This window comes from Cricetulus griseus, chromosome X, assembly GCF_003668045.3.
Source record: "Cricetulus griseus strain 17A/GY chromosome X, alternate assembly CriGri-PICRH-1.0, whole genome shotgun sequence".
NCBI classification, from domain to species: Eukaryota; Metazoa; Chordata; class Mammalia; order Rodentia; family Cricetidae; genus Cricetulus; species Cricetulus griseus.
Genome location: NC_048604.1, coordinates 107,338,885 through 107,352,352, shown reverse-complemented (window position 1 = coordinate 107,352,352; position 13,468 = coordinate 107,338,885). Strand labels below are relative to the sequence as shown.

Genomic DNA, 13,468 nt, shown 5'->3' with positions numbered 1-13,468 from the left:
TGTGTTTGTTTAGTGCGGTTTGCAGTGAAAGCTGTATCCTTCACGGGTCACAGATCCTGAAGGCCTTGGCCCATGAGGGATCCCTATTCCCTGGACTGCAAAGCAGGACCTAGCTAAAGAAGCCAAAGGAGGAGGATCTTGGGCTGTTTATTACAAATCCCAGTATCATGAACTGTACCAAGAAACAGGCCTGGGTCCCAAACTTCAAAGACTCCTCCCCATCAAGCAAGTATATATGGAGTCAAGGAGCCATGCTCATTAAGACGCCTTCCCTTCTAGAACATGCTCTAGGTATTTGGGTCTCCAATGAGATTTCTCAAGCTTACTTTTAGGAATTGTAGTCTTAATATCCAAGTCTACTCATTAGACCCAAGGTTAGTCTAAGGAGAAAGGGGGACACACAAACAGGTTATGAACATATGGGCTGATATGTGTGTGCATATATGCATACATATGGGTAGACAGACAGACAGACAGATATTTCCTTCTACTGACTTGAGTAAAAAAAAGAAGTAGGGTGTGGTTCCTGGGTCTTTGGTTCCACATGCAGACAGCTGACTCTAGTTGATAAAAGAAATAGATTTTTGCATTCAGTAATTTTGTTTGTTTTTTTCTTTCTGAGACAGGGTTTCTCTATGTAGCCCTGGCTGTCCTGGAACTCAGAGATCCGCCTGCCTCTGCCTCCCAAGTGCTTAGAACTCAACTAACACAGCTCCTTAATTTTGCAGACGAGGAACAAAAGTCCAGAGAGGTGACTTACCAAAGTTAACACTGCCTGTTAGGGACCAGATCATAATACATCCTAACTTCTACCACTTTATACTCTCCCCCCAGAAGAATGGTGGCCCAGCTTCATGAAGTAGGAGACAGACTGACCATTGGTCAAGGTACTGTTCCCTGAAGAAGTGCCATATAGCACTATATTGATGATTGCTGTCCTAGAGTTTCTATTGATGTGATAAAGCACCATGACCTTTTGGGGAGGAAAGGGTTTACTTCAGTTTACACTTCTACATCACAGTCCATCACTAAAGAAAGTCAGGACAGGAACTCAAAAGCAGAAACTGATGCAGAGGCCATAGAGGGACAGTGCTAGCTTGATTTCCCTGGCTTGCTCAGCCTGCTTTTCTATAAATCCCAGGACCACCTGCCCAGGAGTAGCACCTCCCCAATAGGTTGTGCTTTCCCACATTAATCATTAATCAAGAAAATGTTCCATAGACTTGGTGTACAGGCCAATTTTATGGAGGCATTTTTCTCAATTAAGATTCTTTCCAAGTATGTCTAGGTTTGTGTCAAATTAACAAAAACTGACCAGCATTATTATTATCCATATATAACATACTAAATGCTTAGTGATAGACTGGTGAGGTGAAATGTACCCCCAGTTTGGATCTTATGATGCTATGTCCTCCCAAACTAGGAAGAATCAGTCCCGTGTGAGAAGAATTGCCTAAAACACTCTATATCAGGACTTTGACATTTCCCCCATCCCCACTGTCATGTTGAGAGCTGTGAGACAACAGAGGAATACTTTGGAAGCAGAGATACTATGATTGGTACATAGGAGATGTTCAATGATGGTTCATGATGATAATGATGAAGTTAAATTTCTTGAGTATGTAGTTGTCTTAGAACCTAGAGTATAGGCAACTGAATAAATGTGTTCTGGCTTTTGAGATGGGTGTTTGTAGACCAGCCTCCCTGGATCAGGGGATTAGTGTTAGAGATGCTGAGGGTTTTGGCTCCCATTCTGTAGGCAGCTGGGGACTCATTCAAGTTTGGCTCCTTGGACTTTATACCTGAGAATAACTGAGCTTGTTGCTATAGAGTGGGATGGAATGTTTGAATAACTGTAATAAGGTGCACAGTGGCCTTGGTTTTCTGTACCTTTAAGGGGACAAAAAGGCAACAGATCAGTACCACTGTTATCAGATGAACATGCACTTTGAGCCTCAAAGCCATTCCATGAAGGGAGGGCTTCTTGCCACTGGCCCATACTGCCCCATTTACTGAGTGAAGAATCTGAGGTCCTAGATAGCAAGGTGACTTCTTCAGGATAATGTGCTAGTAAGTAGTCAGATTCACTTAGCACCCTGATGCTTGCCTGCCCCACCTTGCTAGAAAGAGAGAAAGAGCAATCATTCTCTCATCAAATGCTCTTCTAAAATCATCCTCTCGACATACATATAGATAACACCCCCCCAAAAAACCTAAGATTGTATCTTGGCTCTCTCAGCTGAAGACAGAGGCTCATGTGTTCATCTCTGTGCCTTTTGCAGTTCAGCCTGGGAGAGAACCAGAGGAGTGGGGTGAAGAGGGAGGAAGACTACTTCCCATACTCTCCCACTCCCAGGGGCCCTGCTTTTCCTTTTTCTCCTCTTCTCCCAGTATAACAGCTCCTCTGTCCTAACCTCCACTACACAAGAGCATGTGCATACATAACCATGTGACTGCTTGTACAGGCATATGTGCCTGCCCAACACACACTCTTCCTGAGGAGGAGTCAGAGGGGAGGGGAATGGTCCTGGTTTTGTTCATTTCCTGGCCATCCTCAGAGTTGGCCCTCACCTCATTCTCTTTCATTCTTCTCTTGCATCTGGGGCCCCACATAATGAAGAAGGCAGCCCAGTGTAGTAGAAAGGAGCCAAGCCGCTGACTCATTTACCTGCTCGGCTTCATTCTCCTAAGCTGGAAAATAAGCAGGTTGGACTAGGAAGTTGGCAAAGCCTCTTGTATCTTGTTAATAATATCTGGCACTTGCCTGCCTGGTGCCAAAGAGCTTAATCATCCCAACAGCTCTGAGCGGATCAACCTTGTGTTACTGGGGAACTGAGGGAAACTGAGGTTCAGATATGGAGATGAAGTAGCTTGTCTAAGTCCCAGGGATAGTAAGTAGCAGGGATATCTGAACCTGGCCATCTCTGGCTGCTTCTCAGACCACACTCAAAGGAAAGCTACACTCATGTTGACTGCTGCTACCTCCTTGACTTCACACACCTCCAGTGGCCCTATGCTTGCTTACCTAGCCAACTTACCTTCTCCCTGTTGCTCCAACTGACTAAGCAACTCACCATCATGGAATTTGCACTTGCTGTTCTCCATGCATGAATAAAACACATATGTTTGTGCTTTCATAACATATGTTGGACTTCAAGGTAGGGTAGGAAGAAAGAATGGTGAGCCCACATTGAATGTTGTTTTTTTTTTTCCTGTTTCTCTTTCAGATCTGATGGTGAGAATTCCAGAACAGTCAGGTCAGTACCGCGTTTCTTTAGTAGTACTTGGGGGATGGGGTTGGGCCTCGGGTGGAGGGGTTCTTTGGTTGTTACTTTGGGATCCATGGGCATGGGTCAATGACAGGGTTCTTTCCCCATTGGTACTAGAGGTGGGTGTGGAATGGAAGGGAGGACAGGGAGAACGTGGCAGGCATAGGTATGATGGTGTTAAAAGAGTTATTCAGTCTTTGCAATCCTAGGGGACTTGAGAGCTTTGCAGCACAATGTAGGGGCAAAGTATGGGCACAATAAGAGGCTAGTATGTGGGATGTCAGCTCAAGACCCAGGAAGTTTCTACTTTCTTCCTCCAGGAGAAAAGGGAACAATGGGTGCTGGGGTTACCTTGTCTTATTTTCCCTCTCTATCCTGAATTCTGACAGTCTCAAGTAATGGGACTTAGGTTGACTTTAGATGTGATACATTCTAGACATTAGAAATATATATGGTAACAAGGAGACACTTTTGCATGCTTGGTTAAAGGTTTATAAGCTTTGATAAGGTCTAAAGATTATTAGTTGAGGAAGCAGAAGTAAAACTGGACCCTCATCTGTCAGAAACCCCACGAAGGCAGAAGTGTCAAAAATAGGGATAATGTAGGGATGGTGAGGGGATTCAGAGTGTGGTCTAGTCTTAGCATCTGGACTGGAAACTGTAGCTTTTGAAATGACATGGGCCCAGGAGTAGAAGCACACGGTGAGGACAGTCCTCTCCAGGCCTGCACTAATAAATATGACATCTTGGTGATGATAGAAAACAGTTCACTTCAGGAGCTGTTCTTCCTTCTGAATGGGGTCAATTGGAAAAATGGTCCCTTTCTTGTGAACCTTGCTGGGTTGGTGAACACAGCACAAATGGGGTGTGAACCCCCAGTCACTAAGTCTCAGCTGTAAACCCTTGGGTGGGCACAGCTTGCCCAACCATATGTAATAGCACAGTTCCGATCATGCAAGTTAGTGGACATAGGTCTGGGTCAGAAGTTGCTTGTGTACAGATGGTCTGTCCTAGCATCCCTTGCAGGAGGTCTTGGGTGAACACATTGGTGCCCAGGTCCAAGGGGCTCTGGGGGGTGACACATGCTGAGGCTAGCATTAAATCAGTGAGAATGTGGTGAATATAGTCAGTCCTGGTGTCTGGGCAAGAGGTCTGTGATGGCACATAATTAATCCTTGCATGCAGCCAAGGAGCATGGCCAGGCACAGCTTGTGCTAACACTTAGGAGGGCACTTGCCTAAGAAAGGACATAGATCTCAATGTTCTTACTGTGGCTTTGGAGAAAAGCAGCCTGGGATGACCTCAAGCCCAGGCCTCCCATAGGCATCTCTGTTGATGTGCCTGCTAACTTGTTGAGGAACCAGATTGAACACATCTCTAGTTGTCAGCTCCTCCCAGCTGGGGAGTTCCTGGAACCTTTAGCTCATGGTGTTTAATAATAACCATAACCATGAGTCACGTGATGGCATATGTTGGGCCTTTTATAAGCTACAGAACTTGTCAAGGATTTGTTTTATTTGATCTACCCAGTGACACTGTGGATGGAACCTGTGCTGGCCTTATCGTCTGTGTTTTACAGTTGAGGAAACAAGCCAGGATTCAAACTCCAGTCTGCTTGGCACCAAGCCCAGATTCCTGCCTATACTGTCACATAGGACTTTTTGACAGCTTTGTAGCTGATGATCATCCTTGCCATCATCCAAATATTAGTAATCATAATAATTATCACTGATTCTTCATATACTAGTCACTCTAAATATGATCTTTTTAATGCTCACAGCAGCTGCATTAGGAATGGGTTATGATGTCTGATTTACAAATGATGAAAAGGAGCCTGGTGTGGTGGTGCACTCCTTTAATCCCAGCACTTGGGAGGCAGAGGCAGGTGGATCTCTGTGAGTTTGAGGCCAGCCTGATCTACAGAGCGAGATCCAGGACAGTCAGAGCTATATAGTGAGACCCTGTCTCAAAAACAAAACAAAAACAAATGAGGAAGAGGAGACCCAAGGGGGTCAGTGCCTCACCCAGGGAAAGAAGATCCAATGGGTAGGGTGGCATTCCTCTCATTCATGCCCTGGACTCTGGCTCTGAAGCTAGTGTTGATTTGACTCAGATTTGCTTCCTGGTGAGTATACTGGGCTCATATTCAAGGAGGCTACAGCAGTGTTGCAGGCTCAGCAGGCATAACAAACTCAGGCTATAGCAGTAGCTACATGGCACCAGAAGGGCCTAAAGCAATAGCATATACAGAACCAGGTCTCACCGGATAGTGGGCAGACCCTTTCATTTGGAACCACGGTTGGATGGGACTCTCTGAGGATCCTTTCAGGCCCCATATCTAACTTCTCAAGTTCACTACAGTTAGGGAGTGCTTTTGGAGCAGATGGTGTCTAAGCAGGCAGGGCTGCACAGGACCTAATTTCACATAAGGAGAGTCCCTGGATGTAGAGTCATCATGAGTAGGAAAGCAAGGGATATGTTTAAAGCCAGGGACCAGTCAGTTGGACTAAAACAGATGTGGGCAGGAAAGAACAACTTCTAAAGGTCAGAACCTTGATTGGGTCAAGGATGTGCCACAGAGCTCTTCAGGCATGTCTAGCCTTTTGAATTTGTGACATGTTGTCATCTACAAAGTTCACACAGAAGAACCATATAAACCGATGTTTACAACACAATACAAAAAAATCTCATAGTAGCAGCTGAGGAGATGGCTCATTTGGTAGAGTGCATGCTATATAAGCATGAGGCCTAGAAGCCATATAAAAAGCTAAGAGTGATGCATGCTCTGGTAATCACAGTGCCAGGGAGACAGAGATCCCTGGATCTTGCTGGCCAGCCATCCTAACAAATCAGTGAGAGACTCTGTCTCAAAAATAGAGAAGAGCAATTGAAGAAGACATCTATCATCAGCCTCCAGCCTACACACACACACACACACACACACACACACACACACACACACACACACACACACAGACACATCCTTGTGTATCCACATGCACACATACCATCTACAAACATACACAAACACACACAACCAATTTCATGATGTTTTAAATAAGCTCATAATTTTTTGTGTTAGCACCATTTATAGCTATCCTAGGGTGTAGGTTGCCTCTGAACTGCTGGTTGTATACACCTAAGTGACCAGGAACTAAGGAAGTAGGCTCTGTGGCATAAAAAAAGGGAGTAGAACCTTTGGATCCAAGCTAAGGGTCCATTTTGGGCTAAGTTGCTTTCCAGTTATTTGACTGGGAAAATCTGTTTGTCTCTTGTAGAACCCTAGTTTCCTTATCCAGGAAGCAACCTGCATTCATGAATGTGTACATACATGGGTGCATGTGTGGGTGGAAAAGAGTTAGGTGAGTAGAAGAAATGTCAAGAAGACTAGGTCTCAGCTAGTGTGAAAACTGAATAGCAAGGAATGAGTAGGGTAGGTAGACCGCAAGCCACCCATGTTAGTGCCCAGGCTTTAGGACCCCTCAGTATTGAATGCAAGAGTATAATTGAAGCTGAACAGCCAGTGATGGGGCAGGGGGCAAAGATGGATGTCTGGGTTTCCTGTACATCCAACAGAATTTGTCAGACCTAAAGGTACGGTAACCAAAGTCCAGAGTAAGACTGGCTGTAGCAAAAGATTATGAAGGTGTCAGCATAGCCTGCTTCCTAGCTGTCTGATTTTTGTTACCACTTAAATTCTCTTGTCCTTTGTTTCTCTTTTATAAAATGGAAACAGTGGTTCTGACTTCTCTGAGTTGGGGGAAGTTGAAGTAAAGCTGTGCTCAACATCAAATGGCGGCTCTGCCGGTTGTGCTCCATGGCCTCTCTTAAACTGACTCGTAGCTGCATGATTTAGAGTCATGCTGCAAAATGTGGACAAGCGTAGAACTTGAAAACAGACAGGCGAGGGCTGGAGAGAGGGCTCAGAGGTTAAGAGCACCAACTTCTCTTCCAGAGGTCCTGAGTTCAATTCCCAGCAACCACATGGTGGTGGCTCACAACCATCCGTTATGCTGGGCGTTGGTGGCGCACGCCTTTAATCCCAGCACTCGGGAGGCAGAGGCAGGTGGATCTCTGTGAGTTCCAGGCCTGGTCTCCAAAGCTACACAGAGAAACCCTGTCTCGAAAAACCAAAAAAAAAAAAAAAAAAAAAAAAAAAAAAAAAAAAAGACAGCCAGGAGGGGCTAGATTGTTCCCATCAGCAGAAGATGAGGAAGTCCCAGCTGTTCCAGAGGCAATCATGGCTGTATGAGGTCAGGCTGGAACTCCATGGCCCCTGGGACCAGGCTGAGGTTGCTTGGCATGCAATGATAAGAGCAAGAGGAGGTGGCCTGTTGCTAGGGAAGGAGGGAGGGTAGGGGAGCCACTGACACCCTCTGAGCCAGGGACATCCCCATGGCAACAGAAGCCACTGATGTCTGGAGAAGTGGGAGGAGGAGCAATGGCTGGCTCTGTTCCCAGAGGAGGCCTCCCACTCTGGGCCTCAGTGTCCCTATCTGTCCCACTGAGAATTTGGTTCAGGTAATTTTGAAGATTCTTCCTTGTTTTGACCTCTTAGGATGACTAAGACCTTACAATCTTTCCTTGGCTTCCCCATTCACATATCTGAGATACTACCAATCCCCAGAGCGGCCCCAGCTGTGTCCAGTTTTTCCCTCCCATATGTTTCCTGTTCAGCTCTGCCTGGCTGCCCACCCTGCCCAACTCTCTGTTCCTACTGCTTCCTGTGCCTCCAGCCTTGTTGCTTACCGCCTGCAACCGGCTCTCTGGCTGGGAGGGGGAAGCAATTCCTGTCCTGTCTAGTATGGGAAGCCTAGCCCTCATCCACCCAGACTACTTCCTCCATCCTAGGCTTCCCGGGAGTCAAAGGTCTGGGTCCCTCTTGCTGCAATTTATTGAGCTACTTCTAAGAGCTGGGCTCTCCACATGATACTTGGCGGGTACATTTATGGTGACATATTGTGATTCCCCACTTTACATAAGACCGTATTCAGTAAGATCCTGGGATTTGTCTAATGTCCTTCTGGTACCCTGTGGTGGACCTAGGTTTAGAACTTGCCTCTGTATCTGGGGCATAGGTGTGAATTTTCATTTTGAGCAGCAGCAGTCCTACCAAGTGATGGTAGTCTCTCATTTTGTCTTCACTGTAATCTTAAATGCTGTATATTGTTATTTTACAAACAAGGATGCTAAGGCTTAGAAAGCTAGGATAATTTGACCCATGGTAAAAAAAAAATTAAGGTGGGAATCTAGATCATCAGATTTGTAATCACCACAGTGTCGTGGGCTTAACCTGATTGTTTTCCTGAGGCATGTAGAACATTCATTCCCTAAGTAGCAGGCCTGTGGTGAACAATCTGTTTGGGAGGAGGGTGACACAGAAGGAGGTAATCAGGGACCCCTGCTCGTGGGGAGCTCTTAGTCTAGGGTTGCTACAGACAAAGATAAGCTAGCTTTAGAATGTGATAATGAGGTGGACGGCCAGTGTATAAGACTTCTGAGGCTGGAGGGATTGATCCGGCTTCTGATAACAAGACAGAAGGTAGGACCAAGGGAAGCTGGGTCATTTTCCCAGAGGAGAAACTTTTTTCTAGAAGCTCCAGAAAGATGACATAGGGCAAATGGTTCCTCTTCTCCCCTTCCTCTCTGGGTTCTCCTGCCTCTGCTTGGCCCAGCCCCCGGAAGTGGGTGACCCCTAAGCTGGCTGAGTGCCTGGTTGGCACCAAAATAAACTTGCCTTCCCTCTCTTCCCCTCCCCTTGCCTCTGTCCCCTCTGTCCTGGCTTTAATTAGCAGCCCTAGGGATGAGTCACTTGGCAGCTGGGGAGGGAGGCTATGCAGAGCCCAGTTAAGCTTCGACTCTTGCCCTGAGCCTTACAGGCGGCACCACTGTGTTCATATGTGTGGGTGTGCATTGCTGCATGTCAGGGAGGCTCTGCGTCATTGCTGCTGAGATGAGCGCAGGGGCAACTGCATGCTGCTTCAAGGCCTTGCATGTCAGGGTGTCTGCACGTAAGCATATTGGTCTCTGTGTCACTGAATGTCTGTGTGTGTGAATGTCTGCCTGTAGTGTGTGGCTGTGATAGCAAGTGTCAAGAAACGAGGGAGGGAGCTTTTGGGCAAACAAACACAAATGCCATAATAATTGCAGTCACCTCTCCTGACATAAGCGTTCTTATGTTTTCCCTTCTACAAGCCCTGCGCTTGTATCCCCAAATTTTACTTGTCTTAGTTTGGGTACATTTTGTTGCAGGGAACACAAGCTTATCTGTGGTAGCTCAAGAATAGAGAGGGGAGGGCTATAATGAGATTACTTCTCACAAAATTAACAATAGTAAATGAACGATAGCCATGTTTCTCATCAACCAAAATCAAGACCAGAAGTCAAGGACCAAGACTGTTCTTTGGATCACTTGTGGATCTCTTGGGCCTCTGTCTTGTCTTTATCCCTCATAGCTTGCCTGACCCTTCTCATCTCTTTTTCACTGATTCTTCTCTGTGGCTCCCTCTGCTGCTATGCACCCTAGCATGGTCACAAACCTGGAAACTGTGTGACCTAAGCTCCCTATCATCTAACTGCAGAGATCCTGTCCAGTCTCTGGTAATAGAAGACAGCAAAGTGGATTTCTGTTCTCTTGGAAACGGATGAGGGTAGAGAGGTAGTCCTGACTACTTAGAGCTTGGTTTTTCTTCTGTACTCCAGAGTTTTTCTTCACATAAGAGTGAGGTCAGGAGCTGGGCATGCTGATGCACACTTTCAGTCCCAGCACTCAGAGGCAGAGGCAGGTGGATCTCTGAGTTCGAGACCAGCCTGGTCTACAGAGTGAGTTCCAGGACAGCCAGGGATATTACACAGAGAAACCTTGTCTTAAAAAACAAACAAACGAACATTTGGGATCAGAGCCTGGGGACATTCTCTGCAGACACTTCTGATGTTAAGATTGCCCATCCACCCAGTTTTTGGTTCCTACTTATTTGCAGGTGACCTTTGTTCTCTCTTTCCAAGTTCCATGTTCTTCTATCAAAATACACTATTCTAATCTAAAACCATTTTTCACTTTTTCTTGTGATGTTTGTATTGAACTCAGGACCTCATGTATGCTAGGCATATGCTCTATTCCTGAGCTACCCTGTTTCTTTATTTTAAGTCAAAACATCATTTAAAGTTGTGGTTGTTTGAGACAGAGTCCCACTATGTATCTCTGGCCAGCCTGTACATCTCTATGTAGACCAGGCTGGCCTTGAACTCAAATTGAGAGTACTCCTGAGTGCTGGGATTAAAGGCATGTGTCACCATGTCCAGCCCCAAACACCTTTTAAATGCATGGTGCAAATTTTGTGGCAACTTTCATAGCCTCAGAACAACTGGCATAATGTTACTGGTGCTACAATTGCTACCGAGTTCATGGGTTGCTTTAGGTATTTTTCTGTTTTCTTGGTTCGGTGACTAAACTTATAGTTATTTGTAGTATATAATTACAGACACACATTATCAATATTACCAGGGTGACGCTTGAGCTTACTTTTCCATTAATACAAACCCTGCAGTTTTTACATTAATTACAGAGGGAATTAATGACCCCTTAGACAGTTTTCACCTATTAGTAAAGAGTTAGGAACCAGCTGTGCCAGTAATGACTGGTCTTCAGATGTGAGGGCAATGCCCACAGCTCTGGACTTGGCCCTGACCTAGCATTCTCTGGCTGAAACCAGAGTCTTCCTACCGTCTTGTCTGGGGCCTTCTGTTTCTGTTCCAGCACATAAGAGATGCTGCTGTTATTCTAATAAATATGACCATTCTATTATCACTGTTAAGTCGAAGTGACAGAGATTATCCAAGGCTCAAGTAGAGTCTCTTTAAATTCCTCTTCTTCCTTTGTTTTTATTGTTCCAAACAGTAATTATTGCTTTGGTTCTGAAAATATCTGTTGAAATTCAGGTAGTGTTAGGGAACACTTGGCACACATTACCTTTAATTTCCATGGCCATTCTGCCAAGTAGGGGTGATTTAAGGGTAGGAAACATGTATCTAGAGGAGGTAAAGTGACTTGTCCAAGTCATTAATCTATCCATTCAGGCATTTTTGTCCTTCATTCAAGGATGATTTATCTAGTACCTACCAATACCAGCTGACTAATTGGATGGTGCAAAATAGAGTAATGGACCTTGTGCTGGACCCCATTGTCTAGTTAGGAAACATAAAATTACGCACAATTATAAGAGAAGTGTTGTGTGTGCTGGGAGCATCAAGGAAGTATGCCTAACCCAGCCTGATGGTCAGGGAAGATACCCAAACTGACATCCAAACCGAGACTTGGAAGATGAGTAGAAGTTATCTGAGGAAGGATGGAGTGGTGTGAGATGAAATGGGACATGTGGGAGGGGTGGTTGGCTCCTGCATTTGTGCGGTGGGAGTGGATTGTTATGAGAAGAGATCCAGAAATTAGAAGAGTTTACATTAGGAGGCTGGAACTGGAGCCCTGGTTAGTCGTACCCACTGCTAGGGAGCTGCAGGGCTCGGCAGCCTTGCTTCCATGCTTCCAGTGCTCCTGGAAATGTGCCCCAGGCCAGGCCATCTCCTGGGTGGGCCTGTACATCATCTTCACTGTATTGCAGTGGCTTCAGTGCCCTCTAGTGTCCTCTGGCCCATCTTACAGCTTCCCATGCTGTGTGTGTCGTCTCCCACCAGCATGTATAACCAGGTGGACCTGTTATACAGCTAGGAGCTGGGGACACTGGACTCAATGAGACACCTATCTTACAGATTTTCCAATTAAGGAGATGACCCCATGAACAGTGTCATGAGAAGCTGGCTGAGAGAAGAGCAGGGTGGAAGGACACTAGGGAGGTGATCCACCCTGCCTAGGTGGGCTCAGAGCAGGTTCCTAGAGGACACAGCTTCTAGCTGACTTTTGAAAAACAAGGTGGGGGGGCTGGTTGTGGGGACCCAGAAGGAGAGTTAAGGTGAAGCATAGAGCAGCTGCATATGCCTGAGGGTTAGAAGTATTTCTGTCCAGGTGAAGGAAAATGTGGTACATATCTGTAAGCATAGTACTGAGAAGGTGCAAGCAGCAGGATCTCGAGTTTAAGGCCAGCCTGGGCTATGAGGCAAAATCCTATTTTTAAAAAAATGGAGGAAAACCCAGATTAGCTGAGGGTGGGAGATAGAGGCTAGGTCACTGAAGGATCTACGGGACCCGCTACTAGCTCATTTACTAGGTATTTAAACATGGAGTCATGCCCAAAGCCTCTTTACCCTTTGGAGTCACGCACCCATCTGAGTAACTGATGAAAGCTAGAAAGTTATATTTCCCAGGGAGCACTTCTCAGCCAACTCCAGGGGCTTTAGAGATACTCCCTCCCATGCCTTGCCATGAACCATAGACTTCTGAAATAACCCTAGGATAAGTAAGAAACTCCTATCATGGCCTCCAGGGATTTGCAAGCTTGAACCCTTCCTACATCTCTGGCTTTATGTGTGTCTCTCAGTGAAGTTTTCACTCAGCCACATTGGCCTCTTGGAAGTTCCTGGAAGCAGCATCTCAGGTCCTTTCTTCTGCACAGAATTCTTTCTGCTTCTTGTCTCCACATGAACAAAACATCTGTCTCCTCTCAGTTAGACATAAGCTTCCTGAAGCCAGGACATTCTGTGTCTGTAGAACCCAGCACCATGCCTAGTCTACAGTATGGGTCGAATGAAGGACTCATCAGTGCCCTGTGGCTGGATTAAGCTCATCACTCTGAATTCATTCAGCCCCTGGTGAGTCATCATATAAATTTATGTAACATGCTTACATAGGTCTGAATTACACAAAGGCCCCAGTTCATTAACAGGTATTTTCCTAGAATTCTTCCTTGTCTTTGAAGCAAATGGGCTTCTTGAAATTCCCCTTCCCACATCCCCCTGGAGAAGGAAGGGTTGGCCTCTCTTATTCAAGCGGCCACTCTTCCATCATTGTGTGCATACTTGAGCTCCTGGAATCTTGACAAGAACCGGTGAGGTAAGCCAGGTGTAGTGGCACATGCCTATAATTCCAGCACTCAGCAGGCTGAAGCAGGAGGATTTCTGTGAGTCTGAGGTCAGTCTGGGCTCCATAACAAGTAGCAGGCCAGCCAGAGGCTATGTAGCAAGACCCTGTTTCAAAAAAGACCAATGAACAAACAACCCTGTGAGGTAAGCAGAGCATATACCTGTAATCC

At 45.9% G+C, this 13,468-nt stretch overlaps 1 protein-coding gene across 2 annotated transcripts in view; it reads left to right on the top strand.

The window, feature by feature from the left end:
* Positions 1–13,468, top strand: part of LOC100762612 (IQ motif and Sec7 domain ArfGEF 2) — an 82,963-nt gene that overhangs the window by 18,610 nt on the left and 50,885 nt on the right. For both annotated transcript variants that reach the window (XM_027432142.2, XM_035449975.1), the window contains exon 2: positions 3,228–3,257. In XM_027432142.2, coding sequence (XP_027287943.1) covers positions 3,228–3,257 — 30 coding nt within the window. The remainder of the gene's footprint in view (positions 1–3,227; positions 3,258–13,468) is intronic.